Source organism: Haemaphysalis longicornis, unplaced genomic scaffold (genome assembly GCF_048455015.1).
Source record: "Haemaphysalis longicornis isolate Haplotype H1 unplaced genomic scaffold, Haemaphysalis longicornis Haplotype H1 scaffold_29, whole genome shotgun sequence".
Taxonomy (NCBI): Eukaryota; Metazoa; Arthropoda; class Arachnida; order Ixodida; family Ixodidae; genus Haemaphysalis; species Haemaphysalis longicornis.
The window spans coordinates 889758-907709 of NW_027526331.1; the positions used below are offsets into that span (position 1 = coordinate 889758).

At 48.2% G+C, this 17952-nt stretch overlaps 2 protein-coding genes and 1 pseudogene across 2 annotated transcripts in view; 1 reads left to right on the forward strand and 2 right to left on the reverse strand.

The window, feature by feature from the left end:
- LOC144173108 (uncharacterized protein C15orf61-like) overlaps positions 1 to 9114 on the reverse strand; it is a 28049-nt gene extending 18935 nt beyond the window's left edge. The window contains exons 1-2 of the mRNA XM_077701615.1: positions 8876 to 9114; positions 2926 to 3188 (exon numbers count right to left, since the gene is read on the reverse strand). Of these exons, the coding sequence (XP_077557741.1) occupies positions 2926 to 3135 (210 nt within the window). The 5' untranslated portion in view covers positions 3136 to 3188; positions 8876 to 9114. The remainder of the gene's footprint in view (positions 1 to 2925; positions 3189 to 8875) is intronic.
- Positions 7011 to 8879, reverse strand: LOC144173105 (threonine aspartase 1 pseudogene; annotated as a pseudogene).
- Positions 9115 to 9173: 59 nt separating the features above from the next.
- The window catches only part of LOC144173109 (tripeptidyl-peptidase 2-like), a 69130-nt gene continuing 60351 nt past the window's right edge, over positions 9174 to 17952 (forward strand). The window contains exon 1 of the mRNA XM_077701616.1: positions 9174 to 9397. Coding sequence (XP_077557742.1) covers positions 9230 to 9397 — 168 coding nt within the window. The 5' untranslated portion in view covers positions 9174 to 9229. The remainder of the gene's footprint in view (positions 9398 to 17952) is intronic.

Below are 17952 nucleotides of genomic sequence, written 5' to 3' on the forward strand. Positions count from 1 at the left end.
AGTGTCGTATCTGATAAGGGTCTCTGATTTCGGTTTATGCTAGATTCTGCAGCCTCCCAGTGTCATACGACGATGTTTCGAAAAAGAGTTTGGTCGCGGACGCGGATTACTCTATAAGCCCATCTTCGCGCTTCTCGTGGAGGATAAATGTAACAGATGAATCTTAGGGAGCGCTCACCTCGGGACAAGACGACCCAGCATTAAATTTGTCGTCGTGTGCTGACTCCAGAGTGTAATTTTCCATTATTCATCGTACTTCTTTGGTACAATGTTTGCGAAATTTATGCAGCATTGGCTTGTTCAGGGTACTGATATCTGATATTGGCAGGCGTAACTTGCGTGCTGTCAGGTATGAGTGCTCCGCTGGATTTTGTAGTGCACAAAGTCGATTTACATCATAGTGTGTATGGCCGCAACATGACCATCGGAGGAAACATTGCTTACGGAGACACTGCCACTAAATTTCAGGGCAGCGGAATTGCAATCAGCTGCATGCAAATGCTGGCTTTGGGACGCCGGCCTGTGACACACGCCCGGCGCTCATATAGATCTTTCAGATCGCGTCATAAACGTTTATACTTTCGTGAACACACCAGGCTTGCAAACAGAGTGCCTGCTCCACGTTATTCGGCATTTCGAACGCGGACAAACGGTAAATCGCTGTCTTTAACGAGCCCCAAAAGCAGCGCCGACAAGGGGGAGCGGGCCGGGGACTCCCGCGCCTGCTTTCGAAACGGGCCGCTAGGGGGATTTCAGTGGCGCCCCTACAGGCCGCGCTCGAGGCGTATACAGCTGAAGAACGTCTCCAGATGGCCCTGGCTGAACTGATAGGTGCAGATGTAACTGTCGCAAATAATAAAATTGAGAGTTCAATTTATTGTCGGCTTTCTTAATGACTGCCATATGCAATGCACATTGTCGGAATACTCTATATTAGCGATTGATAGTCTCATGCTAGGCAGTCTGATTCACCTGCCATAGTTATGTTTGGCAGCTGTTTCGAAATTAACCACTATGATTCAACTAATGAGCGGCAATAACAATTTATAGGTGCACTCAAATTAATTTACTTTTCAAGGGAGACGTATATCCTTCGTCAACTTCGTCTTGCACAAAATACATGACGGTCCCATCGCGACCCAAGAAAGCGCATATGTGTGTTACCCATAGCCTCCTCAACATGCTTCCTAGGCGGTCTCTGTTGACAAACAGATTTCCGGCCGAACCCGCAGGCATTCCAGGCAAAACCGCCTGCAGGCGGGGTGGTCCTGATAATTGGGCGTTAACAGAAGTGGCCGTTTCCGTTCATTGGCGAAGGCACCCAGGGAAGGACAGAATAATTTTTCTTAGCGCCCCACCACACGGGTGCCCATCTCACATGAACGAAGTTTACTCCTCCTCCACCTCCTCTTTGCAGGTATATACATGGGCCATATGAGAGCAGAGGTGCAAGTATACGTAATTAAACAACGTCGCTGATCCGCCGAATTTAAGAAATGTGTCATGCAAAGCATCAAATATATTCTCGAAAATTTCAGATTGCGTGTTTCAGCGTTCGAAGGAGCATGCACCAATCGCACACGCCCATACAGGAGATTTCTGCACCTAAATTCGGGATGACCTTTCGGCTTCGCCTTGTCCTCCTCTAGAAAACCACCTTATCGTGCAAATAAAGTTACCATTATTAGTATTAGTTGGCGGTTCTTTTATCTCTGACTCGAGTAAAAAACCGTTCAGTGAAAGTATAACAGCACCCGTAAACAAGAGCCTAGTTATACGCTAGGCATGGTAAAATGGTTCGTACATTTGTTTGTTTTTAATTTGTGAATCATATACGATTAAAAGGAGCCCATCTGCCCAGACATGTTTCGCATAACATGATATGACCGGCTGACGGCGAGTTCAAATCGACAGCAGCCACTACAGACATGTAGAGAAGGTGTCCTTGAAGATAGGCGGCGGCGGCTTTATTCCGTATCATCGGCAGTCTTCGCAAGCGTGTCTTCGCAAGCAACGAAGTGACACAGCAGACACTAAGGCGTGTTAGAGTGAACCTTTGTAAATTAGTCCCACACGACTGACGCTCCTCACGATATACCGAAACTGAATTTGGCGCCTCATCCCGACGTCTTCTTTTTGATTATAATTTCATTTATTTTTGTTCGTCAAGCATGAATACTTCAAGAAAACTAATAAAAAGCATACAAACTCGTAAAAAAACTCAGTTATTGCCATAAAAGTTGCCTAACTTTAGCTTAGGGCCCTAAATTTGTGCCTCATTTTCCAGAAAAATTGTTAGCCAGATCTTCAACTACTGATCTGGCAACTACAGCGTGGCATCATGGCGGCATTCGTGTTTACACACATTTTTGAGCCAGCTTTACCCGCCGTGCTCTCAGTATTATTCGCTCGGAAGCAATATAGCAGACCCTGCCGGCGCCTCCTCCATATTTGCTAGGGTGCCACCTAGAGCCTCTAAATAAGCTACGATCTAGTGGCTTAGAGCCACCCTAAGGGTGCCTTGATACCAGCGACACCACTACAGCTTCAGGTGGAGACGTAGAGGTGGTGGAGATACCTTTTGACTTAGGCCGTGCGGTCAGGCCACCGCAAGACGCCATTTTGGCTCAGAAGTGTCGGAGCGTACCATGGCTGTTGTGTCGTAAGCAATGCAGTGGATAGTGCGGAGGCAGGGCTGTGAACGCATTGCCGTTTGATATAAATTATTACGTCAGTTGTTGCGTGAAAGCTAGATGCAGTAGGAGTTAAGATAGCTAACGCACCACTGATAGAGCCAGCCAGATACTCGGGTGAACGGCACTGCAGAGTAGCCAAGCCCATATGTTACACTGCTTCTGCAGGCCCAAATCACAAGCTGTGCACACTTTGACCTTTGATTGTCAGGAGTGGGCAAGCACACGGCACCTGGTAGTTGGTGCCGTCCATGGGCCAGTTGAAGTGCGACCAGCCAAAGTGGTCGTTGCGCACAGCAGCGTAGCGCACCAAGAACGAGGTCCACGGAGGCAGGCCGCGCTGCCGTAGGTGGCAGCTGAGCACCTCCGATGCCAGGGGCCGCCCGGAATGCCGACCCAGCGCCAACCACAACCTTGTCACGGGACCCCACCGAGGGCCCATGTGACGATCCCTGCGGCGGCCTCGGAGGCTCGGTTTCACAACTGGCCACAAACCTGCGGCGACATTGTTTGCTTATTTTAAATGAGCTGGCGTGAAGGCACGCCCCATCTGTCAGCCAATAAACTGAAAGTATGAATGCATGTTAGTTGTGCTTTACTGCTTGATGCGGCACAGCTACTGCATGCACGGTGGTGCATTGTAGCAGGTTAATTTGGACCACCTGTGACCCTTTGGCGTGGACAAAAAATTATAGAATACACTGAATAACATGCATATGGGACTGACTGTAAGGCATTGCCTCAGCAATCTTGGTAGAAAAACTTGACCGAGACTATGCAGCATAAAAAGAAAGAACAGATTACGATCCGGAGGATTTTCGTGCATCACCCGAGAAGGCCCTGTGCTGTTGGTGAGCACTTCAAATAAATAAATAAATAAACTGCGTGGACAATATGCCAATGCATACCATAGCTTGCCTGGTGAAAAGCTCCCGCAAGTTGTTCATAAGATCCCGCATAGATATTGCGACTGTTTACATCAGCGGCAGCGAGGACTTTTCACCAAAGTTCCAATGTACGCTAGACCACGTGCGTCAACACGATTATCAGACCAGCACATTAGCAGGATGGTCACGAGCAAAAAGAGATCAGTGACAACACTTCTACACAAATGGTATTCATCCAAACGTCCACCTTATGGACGGGAATATACCCCAAAACTTCTCATGTCCACTGAGAAAATTTTGAGCATTTAGAAGCAACCACAAAGATTGCTTGCCTTAGTATTACCAAACAGCCAGCACAGGGTCTGAAATGTCCTTCACCTGTGCACTCTGCGGGAAAGGTTGACTCCAGAGAGCTCCTTCATCCCGCACCAAGTTTCTTTCTAATATTTTTTGAAGGATTTCCGCTACATGGCTGCAGCAGCAGTGAGGGTGGGGGCACCTCCCTCCCCTGGGCCAGCTTCAAGGCCTGCTTTACTGTCTTTACATGCATCTTCGGAGCTTTGATAAAATCAGATGAAAATGGTCAGACCTTTGTCCCTCTGATAGGGCAATACTGATTGACTGTGAGGTTTAACGCACGAAAGCTACAACTGGGCTATGAGGTGCGCCATAGTGTTGGGCTGGGCCCCGGATTAACATCGACCACCTGGGGATGTTTAACGTGTTCTGAAATCTCGACACACGGGCATTTTTGCTTTTTGCCGCCATCTGCAAAGCAGCCACCAGGACCGGGACTGAACCTGCGTCCTTGGGCTCGGTAGAGCAGTATTAAATGAATAGTAAAAGCCATAGCGTTAAATACTTTTACTCAAAAACATTCAGCTAGGCTCTCTTTTTGAGAAACCAGACTCTCATGCAGCTGAAGTTTTACTTCTGTTTGCGAGCTTAGCCAAGACAAGCCATGGACTATGAGTGTTTTGTCTATGCGCTTTGCTTTTTGAGCCTTTTGAGGATCGAAATAGCACAGGGCTGGCATGTCTGTCAAATCGAACATGGCCATTTTAAATATCCTCTCCTGGGAGGCTGCAAACACCAACTGGATTAGTTTTGCTGTACTTAAACAAGCCCAATAGGCCTGAAACTTTGTGACCAGCATGCCATGTCTATATAAATGATCATGTTCGCTGGAGGTAGAATATTCTGTACGGCTTCCATTTCTGCCACGTCAGTGGTAACGTCGTCTGCGTACAAGAAACTTAATTCTTGCTTCGCTGTCTTCACTCTTCATGGATTCAATTTTACTCCCACTTTGAGGTGTCAAACACTGCAGTGAGGTTTGCTTGCTCATCGGCTTTCTCGCTTAAAGGGTCCATGAAGACAAAATACAACTTTGGTTAACTTGAAATAGTTAGGCTTCAGTACCTCACTCAGCTCCATTACGGCCACGAAAAACGTTTTTTAACCGATCGAAACGCAAGAAATACTTAAGATCTTTCAAATTCCATGCCACAGTGATGAGTTATCGGCACGAGTGACGTCATATGGGTCATTACTAAAAACATAATTTTCAGTGTCTTAGCTGCTGATAAGCATTCAAGTGACTCGATCAAACGGAACTAGTGGCCCACTACAGTCATCCAGCCATGTATCCTAGCGATTGATCAGTTCGGCCGCCGTCAATTGCCCAAACAAGATTCTGCGACCTCATGGAAAAGTTGCCGGAAACTGGCTAGCGAGTCGCCACTCCTCCATGCGTTTTCAATATCTCCGTTATTGTTCCGAAGTTCGCGATGACATCGGTATCATTGTTATCACGACAGAGCAGTCTTTCTAATGAACCAAACTTGTATTTTGTCTTCATGGCCCCTTTAAGGCAGTAAGGTGTAGAAGCAACCAGTCCTATTTGCAACTCGAAATTCGCGGCATAGTCTGGCAACAATGTGCTCACTTCAGTGTGGGGGAAGGCACAGTATTGTTTCTTTGGCATAAAAATAAAAATAAAGTATTTTCGATAAGCTGTGTAATGCTGGGGTACGTTCGCCCTGGAACCAAACGGGCCATTGTCAGTAAAAAATAAAAGCAATCCCACGTCGGTTAAAACCGCAGTTAAAACTGAACAGCAGCCACCATGGCCGGAATTAAACCCGCGTCCTTGGGCTCAGCTGCACGATTCCCTAGCCACTGAGCCACCGCGGCAGGGCACAAGTTCTTGAACAGTGCAAGCTTGCTCTTCAAAATTCAGACTTCTAAACTTTTCGAAGCCATGATCAAGGCTTCATTCAAGAAATCATCATCATCACCAGCCTATCTACGCCCTCTGCTGGGCAAAGGCCTCTCCCATTATTCTCCAGTTACCCCGGTCCTGCACTAACTGCGACCAATTTATCCCCGCAAACTTCTGAATCTCATCTGGCCATCTAACTTTCTACCACCCCCTGCAACGCTTGCCTTCTCTAGGGATCCACTCTGTTACCCTCAATGACCAACGGTTATCTTGCCTTTACATTACATGCCCTGCCAACGTCCATTTCTTCTTCTTAATTTCTACTAGTATGTCCTTAACACGTGTTTGTTCCCTGACCCACTCCGCTCACTTCTTGTCCCTTAATGTTACACCTATCATCTTCCATTCCATTGCGCGCTGAATCGTCCTCATTTTAAGTTGAACCCTCTTAGTGAGCCTCCAAGTTTCTGCCCTGTACGTGAGTACCGGTAAGATGCAGCTGTCATACACTTTCTTCTTAAGGGACAATGGTAGGCTGCCATTCATTATCTGAAAATGCCTGCCGAATGCACTCCACCCCATTCTTACCCTTCGAATTATCTCTGCCTCATGGTTGGGACCCGTGGTAAAGAAATGCTGCATTTTAAGCTTGCTGGACAATGCCAAGGACAGTGGTGAACTTTTGGAATGTGACAGCGACAAGGAAAGCACTCATGTATCACAAGATGATAGCTTGTGATTGTTGTAGTACCAGTATGTGTTGCCTTTTGCACCTTGAAAGTGGGATGCGAAATAAATTTTCTAGCAGGTTCTTTTGCCTTATATTAAGTTCGATCACTTTTCTTTTCTTTGGTCCTTCAACTCTCCCCTCGCCTTGAGTTTGGTAAAGGCCAGTAAGTGGCTGTTTCGGCAAGCCTCTTAACTACTACAGAAATACGACAGCCATGCTCATTTCAGTAACTGTAACGGCTTTCACAATAACGATAGTTTGTGGCAGGAAACTCAATGCAAGTTCGTTTGGTCAGATCATAAGTACAATACAAAGTTGCTGCCATTGATCAAGCCAAACGTAGATTTTGATGTGTTTCGCCCTCCGTGGGATCCTTGCTCATGACTGAACGAGGATATTGCTGGGGATCCCAAACGTCTAATCTTCCGAACTTCATGTTTTGATTACATTTTGTGGTTGTATACAAAAACAATTCATTTTCTTCCAAGTTGAAGAGCCCAAAGGTTTTATTAAACCTCTGCAACTGCAAGAAAACAACATTTTTCCTTGGGACAATTAACAAGTGTCTTAATGAAATTGATTACAGGAGACTTTCCTCATATGCCATTCGGCTATCACAGATGAACAAAAATGCAGTAAATACAGATGATGAAGAGAGATTGTACAAATGACTTGTTTCAAGTTTGCAGACCTGGCAACTTGCTAATTGAAAAACAAAAGAAAGCCCTTTAAGTGCAGAAACGTTTAGTATACACAGACTAGGTGTGCCCTGAAATTCTTTCAGGTAAGTGACAAGGGTATGGGACACTGGTAATCACTGCACATTCTTTGCCTTTTATATGGTGTCACATGAGCAACGGTGACAGTACGAATTATGCGGCTAACTTAGCCTTTTACAACATTAGTCCACAAGTGAACATGGAATGTGGTAGCTGTTTTACAGTTCTTCTCTTTTCAGGCGAGGAAATTGCAGGGGTACACCACCGACCACAACCTTTGCGCCAGCAGTGGCCGTGTCTGGCATTTCCGAGCACCCAAACTTGGGGCTGCCACCACCTGTGTACATGTAGCCGTAGCACATGGTTCGCGTCGTGTGTGCCCACATGAGGTCGCCAGAGGCCCTTTGGGGGTCCCAGCGCAAGGCCAGAACCCCTGCCAGCCGCTCCGTGACCCCGTTCAGGAAGGGTGACAGCAAGAAGCCCTTCTGGACACAGGTATGCAGCGTCACCACAGGCTCATCATCACCGGGAAGCTTCAGGGCTTGCGCACACTGCCGGACGAGCGCACTTCGGATGAGGAGTTCCCCGGAACCAGAGCTGGAGACGGCCACTGCGCAGCCCCCGCTGCTGTCCGCGTTCTCGGCCCAGCAGCCGCACCCGTAGACGGCCGCCTGGCCGACCCGCCCGCTGTGCTTCAACCAGAGGCCGCCGCTGGACACGGCGGCCGCCACGTTGCCTCGCCGGTCCATGCACACGGCCCCCACCGTGTCCAGCTGGGGCGGGTCGCTGTCCGAACTCGGGCAACGCTTGGTCAGGGTGCCGGCGTCGGCCAGTGCGAGGGCCCACGGCTCGTCGTCGTCCGGGTCCCGCTTGGCGGGCCGCTCTCCGAGCGGGCTGCTCCGCGCCAGCGCCTCCTCGGCGGCGCAGCGGTCCAGGCGGCGCTTGAGCTTGACGTACCGCCGCTGCACCTCCGAGGCGACCAGCGCCTCGGGCCTGCGCTCGACGTCGGCGCGCACGTGGTCGCGGGCCCAGCGCAGCGCCCCCTCGCCCGTCAGAAAGCAGGGCGGCGTGCGGCCAAGAGACAGGGGCCCGTCCTGCTGAGCGCGGCACAGCGCCTCGGCCACGAGCACGGGGTTGCCGACGCGGGGCAGCGCGCCCACGGCGCCGAAGCCCAGCGTGCGGCCGTCCATGACCGAGGCGTCACACTCGACTCGGCCGCACGCCGTCAGGTTAGAGCCGAAGCCGGCATTGGTGAGCGGGTCGTTTTCGAGCACGGCTACGGCGCCCGCCACGGCTTCCAACGCGCCGCCGTCCGAGCGCTCGAGCACGCCAACGGCGTGGCGGCAAGCCATGTTGCACAATCGCCGGTAGCTGTCGAACTTCTCCGACGCGTGGAAACCGGCGCCGACATGAACAGCCACCACGGCCTCCATCACGCGTCTTCGTCGCCGGTGAAACGCGCACAAGCCACCAGTTGCACCTTGACAGGCAGGCACGCGGTCGTCCAAGAGAGCAACAAGTGTCTTCTACTAGAACGACTAGAATGCACTCACGGCACCCACTCACGCACACACCTGCACAGGCGTTCAACACACATGCGGCCGAGGATCATAAACGCTAACCTCTTTTCGTGCGCCGGACGTTCCGAAGGCGTTGGGGGGTGTCGTCCCGTTGCCCGGCAGCAGGTTCATGATATCGCGTTCGTGAGCACGCAACCTGTGGCTTAATGTGCGCTACACGCCACAGGTTGAAATTTCGCACAACTTCAAACTGTTGCAAATCGCGGGAAAGAACACGCGGCGCGTTCGTTCACTTTTGTCGCAAAGGGCGCCGCCATTCGAGCTTGAAAGTTGTCTAATCTTCGGATTGTAGTGACTTTATCAGCTGCTTAGCCAAGGTCTGCTACAAATCCGTGAGCAGCCACTATTGTAGCGCATAAATCAGAGAGCAACTCTGGCGCCGGCCGGAGCTCTTTCATGAACATGGCTGCCGATGCCTCCTTGGAGTTCCCGATCTGGGCCCTTCTTCCGAAAAAGGAAACATGCGTGCCGTCCTTCCTGAGCAAGTACCCCGAGTACGACGGACGGGGAATCAAGATCGCCATCCTGGACTCCGGAATCGACCCCGGAGCCCCCGGCCTGCAGGTTAGCGCTTCCGCCAGCCGCGAATGACAGAGCACTTTATATGCACCGCTCGAGCGGTTGGTACCGTCCTCCTGTTGCAACATTTTTTTAGTGCATGCTGAAAAAAAACTGGACCGAATGTTCCCGGCACACGTGAATCTTTCCTAAAGTGGAACGAACAGCGCTGCATCGGCTGCAGCCATTCATAGTGGGGAAAGCGGTTCGGGCCGTGGTTTAATGTGATGACACCAGCATCTTTTTTTTTTCTTTTACTTCCTCGGTTTTTTTGTTTTTTGTTCTGCGCAAAACATTATGAATAAAAGTGCGCAAAACTGCATCGGTGACGGTGAGGATGTGCCAAAAAAAAAATTGCATTGGTGGAACTGCGGTTGTTTCATCCACGTTCGATCGACTTTGTTCATTTGTTTTTTTGAAATGCGTTCAGCCGTCTTCCAACTAGCCCGCGAAAATGTTTTGGCGATGCGGAGAAGCACTTCGGTAAAGCACGCTAGCGCGGCTCGACCAACTGGTTTCGGTCTCGGGTGGCAACGTGGAAGTCAGCTGTTGGACGGTGGCCGCAGTCCGAACGTTACCCGCGATTGCGTGATTACCGCAGCTGCGAGCTCCGGTGCGTTGCATTCCGATCCGACTGTCTAATCGAGGCACCTGCGTCCCGGTGTTAGCGCCAAGGCCCGCTGGGACCTAACGTGTTTCGTTCCTGCTTATCGAGGTCAGGCTGGACATGCCCGGCCCCTCCTCGCACCGACGACCGTACAGCTTGGGGCAGTTTCTGTTACCAGGCGCGGTTCACTTCTTCCTCGTTCGCGCAGTGCGATAGGGATTGCGCGTGAACTGCATCCGTGCAGTTGTTGCTCGGAGTTGCTACTGTTCGCGGGGGAAACCTTATCACGTTTTTTTTTTTTGTAGTGAAGAAAACAGCTTGCTGGAGTGCGAAACTTTCAAAATACTTCGTTGTTTCGGTTCAGGTTTCACGCATGTATTTGCTTTCCATTGAATAAAAAAAAAACTTTTTTTTTTGCGTGGCAATTACCCTAGCAATATTCACAGCATTTAAAAGAGTAAGGGTTCCGGCTAGTTGGCAATCCATACCGCTGCAAAGAAAGGCGACACACACAAGTGCTGACTTACAGCACGTACTTAAATATGGATTAATAACAAATGAAAACATCGCATCCAATTGGCTATTGCCATATCGCAAACCCGTGGTAAATTCTTGAACAAAACACAGCAGCTGTCCGCTTAGCAATGACAGGCAAGTGACATTTCTAGTGAACTCAGATTTCGAAAGCTTTTATATAAGTTATCTTTTTTGGGGTACTTCAATGGAAGTCACACTTATGCATTTCTCACTTTGCTTTGCTACTTCAGCTGCCTATGTGATTTCATTGATTGATTGATTGATTGATTGATTGTAAGGTTGAACGTGCCGACCCAACGCAGGCGATGAGGCACGCTGTAGTGGAGGGCTCCGGATTAATTTTGACCACCTGGGGATCTTTAACGTGCGCCTAAATCTCGTACACACGGGCGTATTTGCTTTTCGCCTCCATCAGAAAAGCGGCCGCCACAGCTGGGAATCGAACACACGACCTTGTGCTCAGCAGTGCAACGCCTTAGCCACTGAGCCACCCCAGCGGGTGCCTCTGTTATTCCACATGTTAGTGCATGATTATCACAGTGAACTACAATGGACTCATTAAACAAAGGTTTGCAGCCCGCATGGGGACATGAAGCTGCCTGGCTGCCTGGAATTGCATGAGGGCATCATTTTTTATTGCATTTGAGAAACACGTGTTCAATTCCCCACTTAACCAGCTTGGGATGACAGGAACTGCCTGATAATACCGGCTTGTTAGTGCATGGTTCATGCTACCAACACACATGCGAATCTTTAGAGCTCAGGAGGAGATCAAGAAAAATGAATAGATCATTCCACCAGAATCTCGTACGCCAAAACTAACGGGCCAATGCACTTGCGAAATATTGTAACAATACGTTGGAATGTTTCAAGAGGGCTTCAGCTTGTGTTTCGGGTTGTTAATGACTATTTTGGTGGTTTTGGCAGCAACAGTGCCAGTGTGGATCAAGCCGTAAAAGTTATTGTTGGAATTTTTTGAGAATGCCTTAGCCCATTAGTTCTGTCGTACGAGATTTCGGTGCAATGATCTATTCGTTTTCTTGATCTCTGCCTGATCTTCAAAGCTTCACGTATGTGTTGGCGGTATGAACCACACTCTAATAAGCTGCTATTATCATCTCTTTCCGGTCATTCCAAGCTGGTTAAGTGACAAATTGAACACACCTGTTTCTGTAATGTAATAAAAAATATTATTTCCTCGTGCAATGCCAGACAGCTTCAGTGTTCCAGCTTCCTGTTTTCTGTCTGTGGGCTACCCTGTGTTATTGCTCAGTGCTGTCGCTGAAGGAGTTTTAACGTCTGTAAAGAACGCTGACAAGAGTAACAACGACAAGCACACCAGAAAAAAAATAACGAGGGTCCGACTGAGCAGCAAGACTATTTTATTCTTTGCTTTTAACAATAAGCGGGAAGACTGCAACGACTGTCGGTGACAATGCATACACCATGGCACAATGCGCCGTGCGGTGAAGCTGCATTTGGGGGGAAAGTTCGCGCACTGCCCGCACCCCACATTCACTCCAAAGTCCCGCGAAACCGCGCCACACTTCGAGACCAGGAAATTGTGGCGAGTGTCACAGAGCATTAGTCCTTTACCAAGTCCGCCGGAGCGTGCCACCTAGTGAATGACACCTAATCAATGAGTCCCCGCTGCACCCTGCTCAATTCGACTGGCATATGCCAGTCGCGCACTGATATCATCATCACATCACAGTTGCGTGACATTTTGCGGCACCGCTTGGGAGCAGTTCCGGCGCAATACTGCCTTTTGGAGCAGGATGGAGCAGTAAAAGCGGATTGGTGCAACGTGGCGCAAATGGCTGTCACGCACGGCGAAACACCATCCCTTCTGACGCTCGTTACAAGGACCCATCCCCAGCTCGAAACGGGGCCCTCGTAAAAACCATGATGAACCACCCAGCCAGACGACCATACAGACATTGTGAGTCTGCTTATTCTGATGATTTTCGCGGCAATCAAGGCACTGCTACGTGCTAATCCCTCTTCTTGGCCTCATTCGCCTGCACGCAACGTTTTTAGATTAGGTCTAATCTAAAAACGTTGCCTGCACAACATGAAGGCATGGTGGCCAGTCACAGCAAAGACAAATCAGCCACCATCCCCATCTCCGAAAGTGTCTCGAAACGGCCGTTTCAATTAAGGACTGTACAACTTTTTAAATGGAACGCACGCGGCTTGTGTTCGAAGTTCGCCGACTTTCGTGAACTTGTACTACCAGTTCCGATTCCTAGCGATCTCTGAATCACGTGTTGGGGATCAATTTCATTTAAAAGTATTACAGTGGAACCCCGATAATACGGCTTTCAATGGACCGCGAGAAAGCGTCGTATGACCGGGGTGTCGTGCGACCGGGGTGCGGGTAAAGTTGTTCTAGTAGACAGCATCACCGGACAGGTGGGCTAAGAGCTTATTTAAACAAGTATATTTAGCGCATTCTCGCGTTGTTTGCGAACCTTTCGCTGAAATCCCAAGTTTAAAAAAATGGGGTTCGGTCGGCACCAGAATCCCGGGGCGCTCGCCGCCGAGTCTGTACACAAAGCAGCCGCGTCGGCAAATTGCTTCGAAAGCGCGTCATCCCTATTTCATATTTGCCGCGCTTTCGAGGCGCTTTTTCAAAGAAAGTGGTACGAGTTGTGCCGCGCCTCCGCCAGATGACGCCACGGGTCCCGCGACCGAGAGAAGACTCAGTGAAACATCCCCCTCGCGAGGGGCACGATCAAATGCAGAGCATTTCCGGGGGCGCACGGTACGTTAATGTTGTTGCACTTGTGGCAACTGCTGACGAGAGAGCGCTCGTCAGCAGTAATTTGAATGAGTCAACGATATAAGGCGCGTTCGTAGCGTCCCATTCTGTGTCGCCTTTGTGGCGCAGTGGGTAGAGCACCATGTACATTGCGTTCCGCCCGCAGGGTTGAGGGATCGAAACCGGGCGCCGGAGAGTATTTTTTTTTTATATAGTAGGGAGGGGTGCGGTGCAGACCACGGAAGTCAACGCGGGTGACATCGGGAGTTACTGAAATGCTCTGCATTTAAAAGAAAATAGTTGCAATGTTATGCCTATCACACAAAGTGAAGAGAGCCACCGAGCAAGTTGATCCTCAAGTTATGCTATCTGCACCACTCAAGTTGTCTAGGCTGCACAAAATAAATAGGCCCACCTCTGAGGAGAGTCCATCTGCTGCGTCAGTTATCGCACAAAATTTGTTGAATGTGTTGAAGGTGTAATCTACAAGATTCCCCTATCCTGCACTAGGAATTATGCAGGGCAAATGGGCCGCTGTCTTAACAACGGGTTGAGCGAGCATGACAATAATGTGACGCGTGGTCTGGAAGGGCATCTAAGCTTGCATTGCCGTACATGTTTTAAGTCAGACTTTTGTTTAACGAGTCCGTCCTGTTCACAGTCATAATCGTGTACTACCATGTGAAATCACAGAGGCAGCTGAAATAGCAAAGCAAGGTGAGAAATGCATCACTGCACCTTCCGTTGAACTATCACAAAAAGAGAGAAGTTATTTAGTGTCTTCTGTTATCCGGGTTCACTAAAAAATGGCTGGGGCTTACCTCATCTAACCGTGGATATGCAAAACAAAAGCTTGGCTTAGTCAGGTTGAGTCTTGGTTTCGCTTGGTTAAAGGAGCACTGACAGGAAAATTTTATGTTCCACTTTTATTGCTTTTATCGATGCTTAATGGTCTGGCGAACTTGAAACAGCACTTTAAATACTTCAGCGCGCGGTAATTAATTACACTGAACAGCCTGAAAATCGTTTGTTTCAAATTCCCGCGCTTTCATCCTGAAAGGTGCATATGACAGAATCCCGGCATGACCTCACCGCTTTGTGCGGACGTCGAAACACTGCGGAGGCCGGTGGGGCGTTGTTTCGACTGTGCCGCCACCGGAGCTGAACGTCTGAGCTGCCTGAAGGTGATGGGCCTATCATTGTGGCGGAAATTCGATGACCGCTTTCAATAAAAGTCCTGATGGCGACTTCTGTTGTGATTTCGGGCTATTTGTTGCTTCCTTTCCCGCGTGTGGAACTTTATTTTTGCCAAAAGTGCCTTTCTGGGCAGCGGTTATGCCTGTAGCTCTGGCTACGTGCACCTGTTGGTGAATGCACCCGCTCGCCGCTCGCGGGGCTGCGCGTGTGAAGTGACGTCACGAGTTTTTGATGAGCGCTGTCTACGTCACTTCTTTTGGCTATCACGGGGTGATGTCACGCTGATGTCCATTTGCTGAGTGTCGCTCTGTGTGCTGTTCCGTCTGTGTGACAAAGGAGATCCAATTAAAGTATGTTCTTTGCGTCGCAGCCCGCTCATATTTCAGCCAGGGTATTCTTTTGAGTAAAGGAAGCAAACTGTGCAATAATATGAACGCCGAAAATTGGTGTCAGTACTCCTTTAACCTTCGATTTAGCGGTATCGCCGAGCACGGCTCAAAGCCGTTCGGTCCCGTGCAACGCTCGCAGGAGAAGGCCCGGCCTCACTTTCATTCACGGCGAGCGCGCCGGGCGCGAGATGAGTCACGTAGCCCGAGACGACCCAGCGGCGCATACGTGGTACGCTGTGGGGGTGGTCGGCTGCCTATCAACTGAGCGGCCGCTCCCACCACGGCCGGCACCGCTAGTTGAGCAGATTTGACTGAAAACGGGGCCTTGTGTGCAGCGCTGAAAGCAGGCCCGGCGAGTCACATGATGTGCTGCAAGAGGTGTTCAAGTTCAAATGAAGGTGAACCTGCGCGACCACGGCGAAACCGCTGGACGAGAGTATTCAAGCTTTGCTTTAAAGGCCACTTGTCTATCATTGCCACGTTGCTGCGCGGACAGCTGTTGTTTTGTTGAAGCATTTTTTATGTCAGGATGGAGATATGGCGATAGCTAATTTGGTGTGACGTTTTCATTTGTTGCGAAGGCATATTGGAGTAAGTGTTGTTTCCATTAAAGCCAATTAGAAGCCAGTGCTTGTGTGTGTATGCGCTTTTCTTTGTTGTCGGCTTGTTCGCTGTGTAGCGGTGTGGAGTCACAGCATTGTTGAGGAACCGTGACATATGTTCTGCGCATAGTTTAGTTTTCAAGCAGGCAGTGTTTGTCCTTAAATTGTTACATAAATTAGTCTTTTTGTTTATAAGCAAGCAGTTTTCTCTGTGTTGCACGTGTAGCATCCGTACAAAATTGCAGTGATGTTTCTGCACAATTTTGCATTTAAGGCAGCAATGCAAGTTTGTACGTTGGACTCGTGTGCAAGTTCATATCTCGGGCTCCAGTATAAGCTTCTCTCAGTAATTAAACTTTGGGAAGGTACTGCCGGCATTTGGTTTACTTGAGCAGAAAATTAGATCAACAATACTTTTACAACGAGAGTTCGCTCCCAACATTTTCGAGTGAGTCCAATAGTTTTCCAATTTCCTCCCACAAAAAATAACCACAGCATCCCAAAAAGTTTTCATTAATTAAATTATTTATCGTCGCAACATAAAGCTGCCATTTAAAATGATATTCAGAATTTTAAATCAATGAAAATATCCTAAAGCCAAAGCTGTACTGGAATTGCTAATGTCACCTCAGTGAATCGTTCAATTATTACAAAGTTGTTTACTTGGGTGAAGAACTGTGAAAACTTGCTTTGGAGAGGGTTTCGACTGTGGAGGGTAATACTACAGGCATTGGGGGGAAATTTCTAGATGCCGTGTCAATGGCCCTGTTTTACTTGGTGATGTCTGTTTTTAGAAAATTAGGCTTGTCATTGTTGTAGCATGATACATTATCTGTACAAAATGCAGTGATTGTGAGAGTTTGGTGACCTTTATTTCCTTGTGTTAATGGGTTTTTTTTATTCATCTTACTACAGTGAGAACATTTTTGCACCTTAAAAGATCTTACCTTAAAAGATCTTACTGCTGTTGGGTGGGTGAAAATGTTACCAGAAAGGAAATTTCTCCCCAGTTAAAAAAAAAAAAAAACACAGTTTATCTTTCCGACTTGAACAAACATTATACAACCCAAAAAGAGGACCGTATTTATACCTTGTGCGGGGCCCCCAAATTTAATCAAATGAACTAGCTGACGTCGAATAGCTGGGGCCGATCCTGGGAAGTTCTTGTCTCATTCCTTCTTCTGTGAACTCTTTTCAATGTCGCATGGGGGGCGTGGCTTGACGGAGTGTCACTGCTGGCTACATAACTTTGAGACAATACGGTATTGTGCATGAGGTCAAGTTTCTTAGTGTGGTCGCACTGCAGGAAGCTTATTGGTACACCTTGGCAACTTTTAGACTCTCTATATTGATACAGCATGGTTAAATTACTTGGACTGAAGAACTGCTTTCAATTGTTTTGTTTTTGTGTGTGGAACTCCCCTGCAAAAATAGCAACACATAAAAAAAACGGACTGTGCTCCATGGGAAGGCAGCCATTCATGAGCAAAGCATCAAGTAGGGATCATTGATTCCAGTTATTAACTAGAAAAGATTGTGGTTGAAGTGACACCAGTTGCCTGTAGGTTTAGCATTCATTCACATCTAATTTGCTTCATTCTTTTCCTGCTCTTATTCTGGCATAGAATTGATTGATGTATTTTGTAATGGTATTTCCCTTTGTACTAATGGGGGATGAACTGCAAAGGCTCTTTCTGCATTTTTTTGTTGCTTCAAGGTAAACAACTTCAGCTTTTCACTAGAAAGCTTGAGGTGTGTGGTGCACATTGGTAAGAATACAGGTCACCCTTTAATGGTAATTACGGCAGCCAGATTTAGTCCAACCCATGCCACCATACTTGCGCTGTGTGTACTAATGGCTGGTAGTTCCCTATTTATGTTAAACAGTGTTGCTGTCAAAGCGTTTCAACCATTACTTGCAGTGCTTTGTGATGTTTTCCTATGTGTACTGTGTTTAATGGAATATGGGCATGTTTGTTTTAATAATTATTGTCTCATTTTTCCAGAAATGTTACAGCAGCTAGCTTGTGCAATTTGAATTTAACCAGAGAGGTTATAGAAAAATGGCATGTCCTTCAAAGAGGGATAAGTTTTGAAAAAAAAAAAAAAAAGGAAGGAGCAGCAGGCCTGAGAGCTAGCTTCTGTATTTAGTCATTTTGTGGCGTGTGTCAAAGCACCAGTTTTGTCGCAGTAAAAGTGGCATTGCGCTGTGTCAGGAAAATAGCACTCGTGTGATTCCTTTCCTCGTCATTGGGTAAAAGTGGTTATAGAACATGCTCAGGCCTATGTTGAACTGGTAGGCGTGGATTGAGAAAACATGCTCAGTTGCAATAGATAGACCGCTTTGTTCGGAAACAATCATCACTTGTGCTAGATACTCAGAAAGCCCGAATAGCCGAATGTTGGGAATATTGGCATCGCCAAACTTTGGCCTGAATTTCTACGCTTCCATGTTGCGTAAAAAT